Source organism: Oryzias melastigma, linkage group LG9 (assembly GCF_002922805.2).
Source record: "Oryzias melastigma strain HK-1 linkage group LG9, ASM292280v2, whole genome shotgun sequence".
Classification (NCBI taxonomy): Eukaryota; Metazoa; Chordata; class Actinopteri; order Beloniformes; family Adrianichthyidae; genus Oryzias; species Oryzias melastigma.
In genome coordinates this window covers 32199120-32212534 of record NC_050520.1, presented here as the reverse complement: position 1 = coordinate 32212534, position 13415 = coordinate 32199120, and the positions used below count along the sequence as shown (strand labels likewise).

General features: G+C 42.3%; 1 protein-coding gene across 1 annotated transcript in view; it reads left to right on the top strand.

Moving 5' to 3' along the window:
- The window catches only part of LOC112137803 (multiple epidermal growth factor-like domains protein 9), a 31041-nt gene extending 18250 nt beyond the window's left edge, over positions 1 to 12791 (top strand). The window contains exons 3-6 of the mRNA XM_024260299.2: positions 2989 to 3128; positions 6216 to 6365; positions 9703 to 9972; positions 11197 to 12791. Coding sequence (XP_024116067.1) covers positions 2989 to 3128; positions 6216 to 6365; positions 9703 to 9972; positions 11197 to 11684 — 1048 coding nt within the window. The 3' untranslated portion in view covers positions 11685 to 12791. The remainder of the gene's footprint in view (positions 1 to 2988; positions 3129 to 6215; positions 6366 to 9702; positions 9973 to 11196) is intronic.
- Positions 12792 to 13415: the final 624 nt, after the last annotated feature.

Sequence of the window (13415 nt, the reverse complement as noted above, 5' to 3'; positions counted from 1 at the left end):
AATACACAACCTGCTGCTTCATAGCAAAACATTTCACTTTTTATTAAGTTTTTGTGATAATTATTGCCAATTAGCTTTCACATGAAAATAATTGACCAGAGGTTTATCTATAATCTTGTTAAATGGCATCATGAATACAGAATCTTCCTCATAACAGAGGAGAGATTGAGGGGAAACAGGAATAAAAACTCTCATCAATCAATAAATTATCTATGTCTCAAGTTTGAATCAGAAATGAATAAAGGTTTTAGAAGTGCTAATCAGAAGTCAGAACTGTCTTTATCATAATCGTGTTTGTGGACACAACAGTTGTGAAGATGAGGCGTCTTTGAGACGTCTCTGTGTTGGACCTCATACGCTGGTGGTCTGCTGTGAATAATAATAATAATAATAAAAATATTATATAGCGCTTTTAAAAGATACTCAAAGATGCTTACAACACAAATTACATTTTAAAAAGCAGTAATAAGAAACATAAGAATATTAAAGATTAAAAGCAATTTTAAAAAGTTGTGTTTTAAGAGTTTTCTTAAATGAAGCCGTCCCCTATAGACACCTGACTTCCAACAGCCGATGCTGTTAGTGAAAATATTACATAATTTGAAGTCACACTAAAACACAGTGCAGTTACAACAAGATTAAGCAATAAAAGACAAGAGAGTTGAAAGGGTCAGAGATGTTAAAGTCAAATGAAAGATCTGCAGAGGCAAACTGTTAGTGAGAAGGCCAGTTTAAACACGTTTTAAAGTCAAATTTACATCTGGGGAGGGAGAGTTTCAGTAGCAGAGCAGCTGAAGGCTTTGCCCCCCATAATGATGAGAGGAATAAAAGGAAGAGTTTAGTCCAAATCTGAATTGCTTCCCTTCCCCTATAGCTTCTCCCTGTAGCCCCGCATTAATCCCTCCAAGCGAAGAGTTATGGAAAACTTCAAATTGGAGGAGCAGGAGACTGCTGGACAGGTGTGGGTTACGCTGTGAAAGTGAACAGCAGGAGTTTGTAGTCAATTCTGAATCTGACAGGAAGCCAGTGGAGCTGCTGAGGAACAGGTGTCATGCAGCGAAATGGAGGGGTTTAGTAATTATCCGAGCAGTTGGAGCTCATTTAAGGATTTGTGGGGAGGGCATTGCAGTATTGGATGAGGCTGTGAAACAGGATGTGGAAGGGGCGGAGTCTTTGACCTAAACTGAAACCGTTCTTCGTGGAGTTTTCAGACAAAAAAGACAAATATCTGAGATAGACATGTGCTCAGTCAATATGTTTCAGTTTGGGAACTTATTTAAACATTTTTGACATAGAGGAGCAAATATTTTTGTCATTATTTAATCAAAGGTTGAAGGTGTAACCAGAAGACGTCCCTATTCTAACGTGGGAAACAAAAACCCCTGCATTTCTAAACTCTCCAACTCTTTTTGTGGCTCTTCACACTGTTGCTATAATGGACGCTGCTTTCTCTGTCTGACCTGAATGTTTGTCTGCAAACATGAAGTGCCTCAGGGCTCACTGATCCAAACTGATCTTTCAACAGAAACAGATTCTAGCTCTAGACTCATGTTCTCTGTGCTGTGGGATTTCATCACATTAGGGACAGAAAAAAACAGAATAAATTAATTTAACCCTGAAGAGTTTTTATCTGTCCATATTCATTTCCTGGTTATTTTATTCATTTATGGAATAATTTATTCATTTAATTTCAATGGGTAGATGCTAGTGTATCAACAGGTATTTCTTGATTTAAAAAAAAGAACATTAACAAATAAGTTCTAAAAATATGAATAAAATAGGTGTTTTAAGGTAAGAAACAGTTGCTTTTAGTGTGAGATAAACTTGATTTTAAGGGCCCTAAAAAAGTAACATGTTTCCAACTGTCCTCTGTTCTCTGTCACATGCACAAAAATACATACCGGCTTACTCACAGACATGTGCACACTTACAGGTACAGGAAAAATCTGGACTTCCTTCTTCCTTCAGAAGATCTCAGGTGTTTACCCCGGTCACAGCAGAGAGAGAAGTGCTTTGTTGAACAGCTTTTGCTTCTTTAAAAAAGGACAGATGGTGCCTTGATAGCAGCATTAGCTCAAAGATCGTCATTCGGTCTGTGCAATAAACATACAGACACTGCAAACAGACGTGGCCTATAGCAACGCTAACCTTAAAAAGAAAATCACTTTAAAGAAGTAGGATGATCTGTCCAAGTCAGATAAATGTTATAAGATATCAAAGTCTAGAGACAAGGAATTCAAGATAAGCATTCAGAAAGGAAATACAAGTTTAAAAAACTTGACTTACAGGGTTTTTTTTTGCTAGTTCTAAGAAAACAATTTGTATTTTTTGAGTTATTTAGTACCTAAATGTAATTTATTTTGATTACAGTGACCCAAAACCTGTGTATTTAATGAAAATTTTAGAAAATTTATTCTTATTTTAGAACAAAATAAGAATAAGATTTTAGTACAAGTTGGAGCATCTTAATACATTCTCATCAAATCTAAAACTAATTAAACTAAACTGATTTATGAGACAGTGTCTGTCTGTCTGGATCTGAAAACGAAAAAGCAGTCTTCATTGGCGTTCTCACTTTACTATGTCACAGAATGAGCTGTGTTGAAGAAGAAAAAGCCGTTTAGAGAATTGTTTTTTCATTTTATGTAAGAGACAAGTAATGCAGTTACATTTTGAACATAAAACAGCATTTCCAGTACTGACTTTGATTTGGAATTATGAGTCACAGACGTTTCCATATGTCTCTTGGGGAAAATGAAAGACCTATCAGTAGGGGCATATCTTTTTGATTGGCAGGAGGGTGGACCCACTCAACAAAACTCCCACTTTCGTTTGTCCCTCCTCATCATCCATATCTGCTGGCTGTTGAGGTGGGCGGAGTCACAGGCCCACCCCACTCCATCAGGCTTCATTTTCATTAAGAATTGTTTGAGTGGCTTCTTGGGGATTCACTCTGACGTTCTCGTCTCCCTCCGTTGTGTGTTTCAGCTCAGGGATGTGCGAGTGTAAAACGGGGGTGTACGGTCCAAAGTGCGACGATTGCCACCCGGGGTTCTTCCGCTTCAGCATCACCGGCTGCCAACCCTGTCAGTGCAACAACCACACCAACAACTGCCACCCACAGTCAGGTGAGTTTGCCATAAGGCCGACAGTTTCCATTTCCATCAAGAAGTGGAGTAAAACTTTGTTATCCAACGTCCTGAGAAGACTGTCTGATGGGTCTGAAGCATTGACTGTATATAAGAACTGAACTAGACAGACAGGAAGTACCTGCTGGTTCCAAGAAGCTAAAATCCCATAAACGTCTATAGAAAAATAAACAGTTAATACTCAGTCATTCTATTTGTCAGAATAACCATTATTGCTCTGATACCTTTTTTTAAGTGTTTTTAAAAAAAATATTTTTTCTTTATTGAAAGTTATTCACTATAAATGGACCAATCAGATCCATCAATAAAAGTAGGGGGTGCCTGCTGGCCCACCCACATTCTCCTTAGTCTGCTTTCATTTAGTAGGGGTGTGGACTTCCAAAAGGCTCACTCCTGATTGGCGAGAATGGTTGACATTAAACATATTGACTCAGACTGACTTGGACCAATCACTGCTTACTGAGGACATCTGGTTCCAACATGGCATTGTTTGTATCGCCAACAAAATGGTGACTGAATTGACTTAATTTAACGGAAGTTAACCGTTTTCTATGGATGATGTCACACTCACTGTCCAGTTCTTTTATACAATCAATGGTCTAATAAATCAGACTCTGAAATTTATAGTTACTATCTGTTTCTTAATTAAAGATGAAGCTTTTTCACTCACAGATGGAGGCATAAAGAGGTACCGTGTCCTGTTTTCAGTCTCTCCGTTTGTGCCTTTTCATCAGAATGGAGGTACATTCCCCTCGGAATTGCTCCTTTCACGCCGCATGCTGTCAGCTAAAGAGGCGTGACCGGACTGTCCTTGTGTCATCACTCTGAGTGATGCAGGTCACTGACTGTAAACATGTGACCTGAACAGTGACGGAAGAGCTCTTTGACTCTGCAAACACTGATGGAGGTGTGGATGGTTGGATTAGAGCACATCACTCATCTGAAGCTAAAAGCTAAATTCCAAACACACATAGGTGTACCTGTTTATTCAGTACACTATGGTGGTAGGTGGAGCTTAAAAAAGAATTTCAAGAAGAAAAAGGAACAAGCTAAAACATCAGAAGCGTATTATATTGGTTCATTTTCCAAGAGAAATGGTTTTACCAAGAAATGAAATTCAATCCACTTTAACATGTTTTCTCAAACTAAGATTATTCTACTTTTGGAAACCTTAATTATTCTCACAAAACAGAAAATAAGATTTTTTTTCTTGGAACAAAGGTCTTTTTACTTTCTTAAGATTCTGATTTTCAGTGCAGGAATGAGAAGATTCTTGTTTCTTCTGTGATGTGTTTGTGACCTCCTACAAGCAGATCAAACAACTTGGCAGGAAAAAGATGAATCACTGTAGGTCCGTGTATCCTCAGGGATCAGAGTTAAGCTTGGGTGTTACAATTACGGGATACAAAAAATAGATTAGTTTATTTTACCGGATGTTTTTTTTTTCTCTAAACAAGAGGAGGCTGTAAGGAGCGGTGGGTAGTTGGAGGGGGTGAAAAGCCATATGTCTTCTGATTATAATGCAGTGCTGGGGGGGTGGCAGGGGGCTGCCCCGCCGGCCAGGCTCAGTGCTGTGGATTAACAGCTCAAGTTTGACAGCTCCTTTTAAGCGCCTCCCTAGGAGCACATTGTGTGAATGCAAATGGTACAGTGCAGAGAAGAAGCAGGTGCTCGTCACCTCCAGACTCACAAAGGAGGAGTGTCTTCAGCATCCTCTGATGTTTTTTAGACCAAACTCTTGAAGACCTGGAGATGAGACTCCATATCAGCTGGATGGAGAGCAGATATGTTTTGACCCTTTAATACCAGAGCTCCAGTGTTCATGTACTTTGATTTACTGTAACTATTCAAGCGTTAACACGATCAATGTAATTCCAGTAGATTCTGAAGGAGAAAAGCGGCTCTTGCTGCTCCGGAGCTGATGGTAGTTAGGGGCCAAACCAGCCACAGGTTTGCTTTATTGGTGGAGAATAGGGTGGAGGAGGTCAGGTGAAACCACCTGGAAAGTGGAGAGATAAAAATCCATGAAAATAGGATTGTGATTGGCTGAAAACAACAGTTTAGGGTTTTTTTAGAGTGAATGCCAAGTTGATAATGTTACCTGGAAATTGAAGTTATTGAAATTGCGCCAAAGATCCACAAACATTGTAACGACATTCACTGAAGTCTGTGCATCAGGAAGTTTCCATTCCTCTCCATGGTTCTTTGGAAATCCTTTGTCCTGCGGGAATCTACAAACATGTCGAGTCTTGTTGGTTTTGACCCTCATTCCTGTTCACAGAATAGAAAGCTGACGTTCATCATGTCACAAAACTTAAGAGGTATATTTTAAAGTGCTGTCACTAAATTCAAACAAAGTCTGAAACCTTCAGATCAAAACTTTTAAGAAAACCATAATTTATTCATTTAAAAATTAGGTTGTTTGAGCCAAAACACTTTAGATATAACAGCTGAAATAACATCCTAAACTCTTCACAAAGTCCTTCATCACATCTGCAGATGTTTATGTAACTGAGAGAAATTCCGTAGATATTTTATCTTCTCTCCAGTCGATCTGAAACAGGTTTCAGTTTGAGCTGCTGTGTGATCAGAGGAACAGCAGAGGCTGTGAGGAAGTTCTGCTTCAGTCACAAACCTGAAACCCACAGAACCAGAACGTTTCTTCCTCCTTTTTAGACAGTTAATGTCATTTATTCCTTTAAAAAATGTTAGAATATTTTGAAAATGCAATTTAATCTCTTTAAACCTCTTACTTCCAGTTGTTCATTTCAACCACATAAACTCCTGTGCTCTTGTATTTAACTCTGTTTACTTGTATTTGATGGTTTCAAAAGTGTATCGCATTTTATCAAAGCTGATCTTCTGTTCAAACCCCAGACAGCTGTGCCTCTGCGTCTTCCCCCTCTGACAGACCAAACTCCACAAAGAAGCTGTCAGAACTTGGTTCTGGTCAGTGGGGCTGGTCTGAAAAGCCATTGTCGCTTGACAGATCTCAGACAAAGATGTAAAATCTTTGTGCTGATGCTTTGCTGATCAGTGATCATGTGACCCGCTGTGTGTCTGCAGGTTGGTGTCTGCTCTGTGAGGGAAACACCCAGGGGCCCAACTGTGAAGACTGCAGGCCCGGTTTCTACCGCCGGCCCGGTGCCGCCCTCAGCGAAGCCTGCTTACCCTGCCCCTGCTCCAACTCCACCTCCAACGGCACCTGTCACAGCGGTCAGTGATGCACCCCGACATTCACAAACCGCCCTTCTGGGGCAGATTAGGGCTAGGCGTTTCTATGGAAACGTTTCGTTCTGCCTGAAGTGCACAAATGTTTCCACGGTAACATACTGTTGAAGTTACACAATGGTACTTCACTTTAAACTGGGTTTGTTGGGAGTCAAAAAGGGGAATTAATGATGATCATTAGATTCTATTGACAAATTCTGTAGATCTGATGTCATAGTTAAAAAGCGTCTGCATGAGTCTCATACTCTGGATCTGACCTGCTGTCTTCAGAGAAGAGAATTTGAAGTCTCTGATGTGTCTGTTACAACAAAACAGCACAACATTAGTCTGAAGCCCTCAGACCCTCTGTTACAAACATTGACTGTATATGAAAACTGGACTGAGTGAGTGTGACATCAAAATTGTTACCTTACAACTCCAACAAAATGAAGTAAATTCAGTCAGCAATTTTTCTGCAAAATAGACGCCACCATGTTGGAGCCAGAAGATTTCAGTGGGCCCTGATTGGTTCGAGTCAATGTTTCTATGGCAACCGCTCTCACCAATCACAAGGGAGCTTATTGGAAGGCCGCACCTCTTCGACATGAATACAGGCCACACAAAAAAAACGTTTTGAGCGTTCAACGTGAGACCACATGCTGCCACTAAAGCATCTTATTGATCAGTTTAAAACGTGAATAAGTTGCAATGAAGAAAAAATATCTTGAAAGAGGTTAGATCCCCCTATCACACGCCGTCTGTCCTGTCTCCAGGTGTGCCGGACACGCTTGTGTGGGAATGAGTGCTGCTGTAAGGTTTCAGTTGTGTTTGATCTGCAGATGCCTCTGTCAGGACCTCACCTCTCTGTCACCCCTCTTCACGGACCAATCAGAGCCTCCTCCCACAGCACATTCCCCTTGTTGGAGGTTTCCTGCATGGCAACACTCATGCATGATCCGCTGATGCTGTCAGCTGTAACAGCGTAACAGCGGAGGCGAGGGGCATGAGGTGGGCTGAGCTGAGAGCCAGGCGAGCGGCAGCAGACGGGGGGAGGGGCGACCTCACGGTCTGCGTAAACAGCAGGCGCAAAGACATATGCTGTAAAAGAAGACACCTGCAGACTGTGGGCAGATGTTTTCTCAGAAACATCTGCAGAAGATGAAGAATTGTGGGGGGGGCGGGAGGGAGGGTGATCCACTTGAGGAGAAACCTGAAATGGGTCAGTGGATGTCTCTGCTCAGAGAGGGGACCTTCAAAATATAGTAAAAATTGTTCTGGTAATGTCATAGAATTTATCATAATACATATTGTATCGGGATACGTATTATATCGGTAGACTCTTGCCGATACACACCCCTACTTTGTTGTGGCAACACCTAAAAGTATGAGGGGGGTGACTACAAGGACCCCCCAGGATACTTGACTGTATGCAGCATTCAAACCTGCAGCAACACAGTTGGCACAGAAACTTTTTTTAACGTCATTAACAAGTTTGGACCAAAACATCAACTCTTTCCACCACCATTTAGAGGAAACTGTTTCTAGTAAAGACAGCAGGAAAAAGATCCAAACACAGAACCTGTTCGGAGACTTCTACCTTTACATATGAAATACAGCTTTGTCTTGAGGAATCTGACATCCACTAATGCTAGGGCTGGATTAATAAAACCGATTTATTGATCTGAATCGATTTAAGTTTAAAAGATCAATAAGGGGTTCATAAAAAATATAGTTCGATTTAGCACAAAGCTAAATACTGCTAGCTTGATGCTAACTTTGAATAGAATTTCCCATAGGACGGCTAATGCTAACGCTTGGTCAACCTAAAGATACATTACTGACTAAATCAACATCTTTATAAACTCACAGACATGAAATCCAAACTCTGTTAAGGAAATATTTTTAAAGTAACTATGTATGGTCTAAAACAGTTTTTTTCCTCATACTGTCTTCTTCTTCTGGAATAAGGTGTAATGCTATAGCGCCACATAATGGCCAAACTGAAAAGTCCTCGAGGAGAAGCACCAGTTCATTATTAATCATCTGAACATTTTTTTAGAGCTTCTCCTTTTGAGAAACTATGTAACACCGTATGCTATTTACAATCTCATTATTTCACTAATACATTTTACAGCATTTGAATTGTATCAGATTATTATAAATATATTCAAATATATTTTATTATATAGATTATTAATGTATTTCTAAACAAATGTGCATAAATATGACAACTCAAAATTGAATTGAAGAATCGAAAGAATAGAAAAAAATCAGAATTGAATTGATTCAGGCTCTTGTGAATCAAATCAAATCATTTCTGGAAATTAGAATTGACGCCCAGGCCTTACTTATGCTGTCTATTAATCAGTTAAATGCAGACCAATAATGTTGATTTCCTGCAGAAATGTGTGTAAATGCTGACAGCTGCGGCTGCTCATGTTAACGCTAAATTATGTTCAAGCTTTAAAGGAAATGTAGCAAGCTGAAGAAGTTTAGATCATCCACAACTTTCTCGTCTTTTACTAAATGCTCCAAAGACACTGCAAAGTTTGCCAAGTTAAAATATAGAAGTTAAAATAGCAACAAAAAAAAGAAAAGGAATAACTGTAAGACCATTGTGCTACTATTATTAGTTTCTGATGTCATCAACCGTTACCTGAAACTCACAGAGTCTCACCTCTAATTTTGAACTGGTGGCCCTGATCTTCCCGGAGCTCCTGCAGACTTTTGAGACACTTGTTGATGGAAAACGAGATGCTGTTTGTTTCCATTCGTGGGGTGGGTGGCGTTTAAAGATGCGGTTGCCCTGGTGTCGTGTTGCTGAGGGCCGGTGGCTGCAGGAGAAAGCTGACACCTGGAAATGTGATGATTCTGAATCCACCTGCACTTTGAGAGCAGACCTTAGTCATGCTGATGGAGGGAAGTGGGGAGATTTACTGAGTCAGTGAGAAACTGCTGCAGCTGGGACAGTGAGGGATCATTTCTGGAGGGGGGGCTCCTTGTCCTTGCTGCATCCTCCCCAGCATACCTGCTTAGAATTTCCAAAGAACTCCAGGATCTAAATTTTATCGTCTGGCTCCACCTGCTGGCGGGAGAATCAACACAGTGTAGCTCCATCTCAAGGCCCCGCCCACTTCTCTGAACGAGAAGGTTTAGTTCTGACTTCACACATTCAACATGTAACTCAAATGAACACTTTTACTGCTCTGTTATGGTGAAGTTTGGTCCGTTTTTGTCCAGTCTGGTGTCCTGTGATTTTATCGTTTAATCACTTTTAGATAAATGACATCAGAGATAGATCTGTGACATCATCAGCTGACCCCTCCTATCTTGTCCTGCACAGACCCCAGCGGCGCCACAGTGTGTGATGCCTGCCTCCCCCCCTACAGCGGCCCTCACTGCGACAGGTGCGCTCCTGGCTTTTACAACAATTCTAGGACGTGTGTCCCGTGTAACTGCAGCGGCAACGCAGACCCCCGGGGCCCAGCCCAGGTCTGCGACCCCGAGACCGGTCGCTGTCTACGCTGCACCAACAACACCACCGGGCCCCACTGCCAATTCTGTGCCCCCGGATGGGAGGGGGACGCCCGCACACACAGCTGCACCCGTTCAGGTAAAACATAAACTTGTGTGTTTTATGTGTACCAGCGTTTCTTGTTATTTGCAGCTTTTCTTTTTACCAGCAGAATTTATTATTTTGTTTGCAAACTTTTTTTTTTTTTTTTTTTTTTTTCGCGAATGGCAGGTCTCTGTCACATGCTCAGTGTAGGTTGCACACATATTAAGAGCTTGAATCTGGCACACTCCACCAGCAACACTATTAAACAAAAAAAATTTTTTATTTCAAATGCATTTACGGTGAAAAAGGTTATAATTGTTCACTGAAAGCATTCTGGGAAATAGAGACCTGAGCTGTGCTGAAGCATCATCTCTCCTGGGAGCCCGAACCCAGGCTCACACTGGATCTGGTCCAGGTCCGGTGCAACCGCTGTAGTCTTTACATAACTTGAAAAGTGCAAGAGGTCCTCAAACTGAGTCCAGTCTGGTCCGGCCTCTCCAGGGCTCTGTATCCGTTTCTTTGGCTTTGAATTTTTGCTATACGCTGGAGCCGAGCTGGAGCACTTTTTGTGAAATTGGGGCTATTAACCACCCCAATTTCACAAAAGCGAGTGTAAAGTGCATCCGGTCCATTTTTCTAAATAAAACCTCTTTTCCACTGTACTCACTGTTTTCACCTTCTTGTAAGCAGTAGGTCACTGTGACAACCAACCCCAGTCTCCCCTACTTGTTACACAATACGTGTAACACAGTGAAATATGTACGTTTAGGCCTAAATAATAACATATACGATATTCTTACGCTCCTGTGACCTCTTCTGCTCACCTGTAAAAATATTCTCACGCTCCTAAAACTAGTTCCGTCCCCTTTGTGGAGGACTGTGCTCCCATGGAGCTTCTCCTGCGCGCCCGTGTGAAACTCAACGAAGGAAAAAAAAAAACTGAAATACAAGCATATTATTCGTTTTTCAAATTAAAACTAAAAAGGAAAAGCGGTAAAAAGGAAATCTTTATTTATTTATAAATTTCTAAACGACTCTAGAAAAATGAATCAATTGTATTAAATCTGCTTGGGTCACATGAAGACTAACACAAAGGAACAACTGTGACCTTCTGGACCTGAACCAGGATCTGTGCAGGTGACTGTAGACCCAGAGGAGGCGGACTCACTTTTTCAAATTTTGGAGACAGCATCCACTACAGCGTCTATCACTTCTCTGTGCAGTGTTTGTCAGGTTTACAAAATCCAAAGTTCAACTTTTTCTTCTTTGTCTCCTCAGTTCTGCGCCTCCTCCCCACCCCATCAATCACAGCCGAGGTCCCTACTGCCGGCGCCACCTCCCCCTCCCCTTCCGTCACCCCCACCACGGACAGAGCCGTCCCAGACTCCAGGTCAGGCGCTGACACCAGCACCACCCCCCAGGCCCTGCTGACCAGCCTGAGGAGCCCTGCCGACAACACCACCGCCGCGCTGACCGAGGTGTCCTGGACGCAGTTCAACATCATCATCCTGGCCGTCATCATCCTCGTGGTTCTGCTGCTGCTTGGCTTTGTGGGTGGGGTGTACACCTATCGGGAGTACCAGAACCGCAAGCTCAACGCCCCCTTCTGGACCATTGAGCTGAAGGAGGACAACATCAGCTTCAGCAGCTACCACGACAGCATCCCCAACGCCGACGTGTCCGGCCTGCTGGAGGACGAGGCCGCAGAGGTGGCCCCCAACGGCCAGCTTGCCCTCACCACACAAGGAAACTGCTACAAGGCCTAGCCCCCACTGACGCCCAGATCAGACAGGTGGATTCCCCCAGGACCCAGATCTGCTGGATCAGAGCTGCTTGGCGGTCCGGCCGATATGATCAAAGATCAGGAGACATTCGTCCTCTTCATGTGATTTCTGTCAAACTGTGACGAAGGATCCAAAGAAGCGGGGAGCTGAGCCAGCAGAGGGCGCCGCTGCTCAAATCATGGCGGCTCAGACTCCCTGGGGCATTTGACCTGTTCAGACATTTGACTTTGATCAGCTGATCCTGAGCTGAGACAATGATTGTTATTTAAATGAATTTTTATTCTGTTATTTATTTGGTCTCTGCAGAGATGCTGCACACGGAGCCTGTTTTCTCCCGCGTCTGATGAATGAGCCAGTTTGCTTTCTAGTCCAGTTTGTGTGCTGGGGGGAGGGGGTGTTCAGTCGGGCACCTGCTGGCACGAAGGGTCGTGACATCTCTGCTGCTTCCGGTCACCTGTAGTGCTTACCGCGGCAGGCGGACCTCAGGAAATCCCATCCCTGTGATTAAAGGTTGTGAAATCTAATCTGCTCTCCGCTGCCTACCTCAGCACAACAAAGCGCTCTCGTCAAAGCTCAAACGGGTGTGGGGGGGTTAAGTGACTCTCATGATGAGACTGTTTTATCTGCCGAGCGTAAACACTATTGCATTGTTGGGGCCATTGTTATGGAGACCGCTGAGGCTTGGCGAGAGGGGCAGGAGTCCCGGTCTGGAGTCCAGGGGCGGTTCCAGCTTCCTATGCGTCAATTGGACCACTGCTTCCTGGGTGTGCTTCTTCCTTTTCTAGTGTATGATTGAAATCGGCTACCATGACTCCTCAGGTACTGGCCCCTCCCCCCTGGTGTGACCACTGTAAATATTATTCTGGTTGATGTACAGGTGAATGTGAATAGCACTGTCATTGTACTGTCATTGGTTTGACTGTGTGTGCACTGTCACTCAGCAGGCTGCACCCTCAAGAGGGTGGGGCTGCACCCCAGCTTTTTTTTTTGTTTTTGTTCCCATTCTGCCAGAATTGCAGCGCAAGAATTCACATTCATAACGACCACAACTCTGAGCTGCACTCTCCAATAAAACCGAGTTTGACTCTAGTCTGTGTGACTTTGTCTGTGCCGGGCTTCAGAGGGGCGAGCAGCACGAAGGTCAGATGGGCGGAGCTATACATGAGACATGTACAGTATAACAAGTAAAAAGTAGATGGATGTAAGGGTTGAAAACTTGATGATCAAACATCTGTGATTTTAAATAGAGGTGTTACAATCAATCTACTCAGTCGATGAATCGATTTATATGACTGATTTACTTGCAGGGAATCTGAAAAACTTCACCTGCACTGTTCAGTACCAGGTATTTATTTCTGATTTTAGGTCAGTGAATCAGATCGTTTAAAATGAGTCAATATCAAAGTATGAGCAACCACAATTTATGATATTAATCGAATCATTGTTTAGACAAATCATTACTCCCTTATTTTGAATCATTCAGGCTTCTGAATCATGGGAATGACTGAGCACATGAATGCAGAAGGACACGTTAGTTTTTCATATGTATATTCATCTACAGGCAAGCTTATTTATAAAGTACGATTCATATCTAAGGCAATTCAAAGTGCTGTAATAAAAATATAAGAAATTTACAATAGGTAAATAAAAATCAATTGATAAAACACAAGTTAAATCATCAAAATCAATAAAGTCAGAAATAAAAAAAAACTT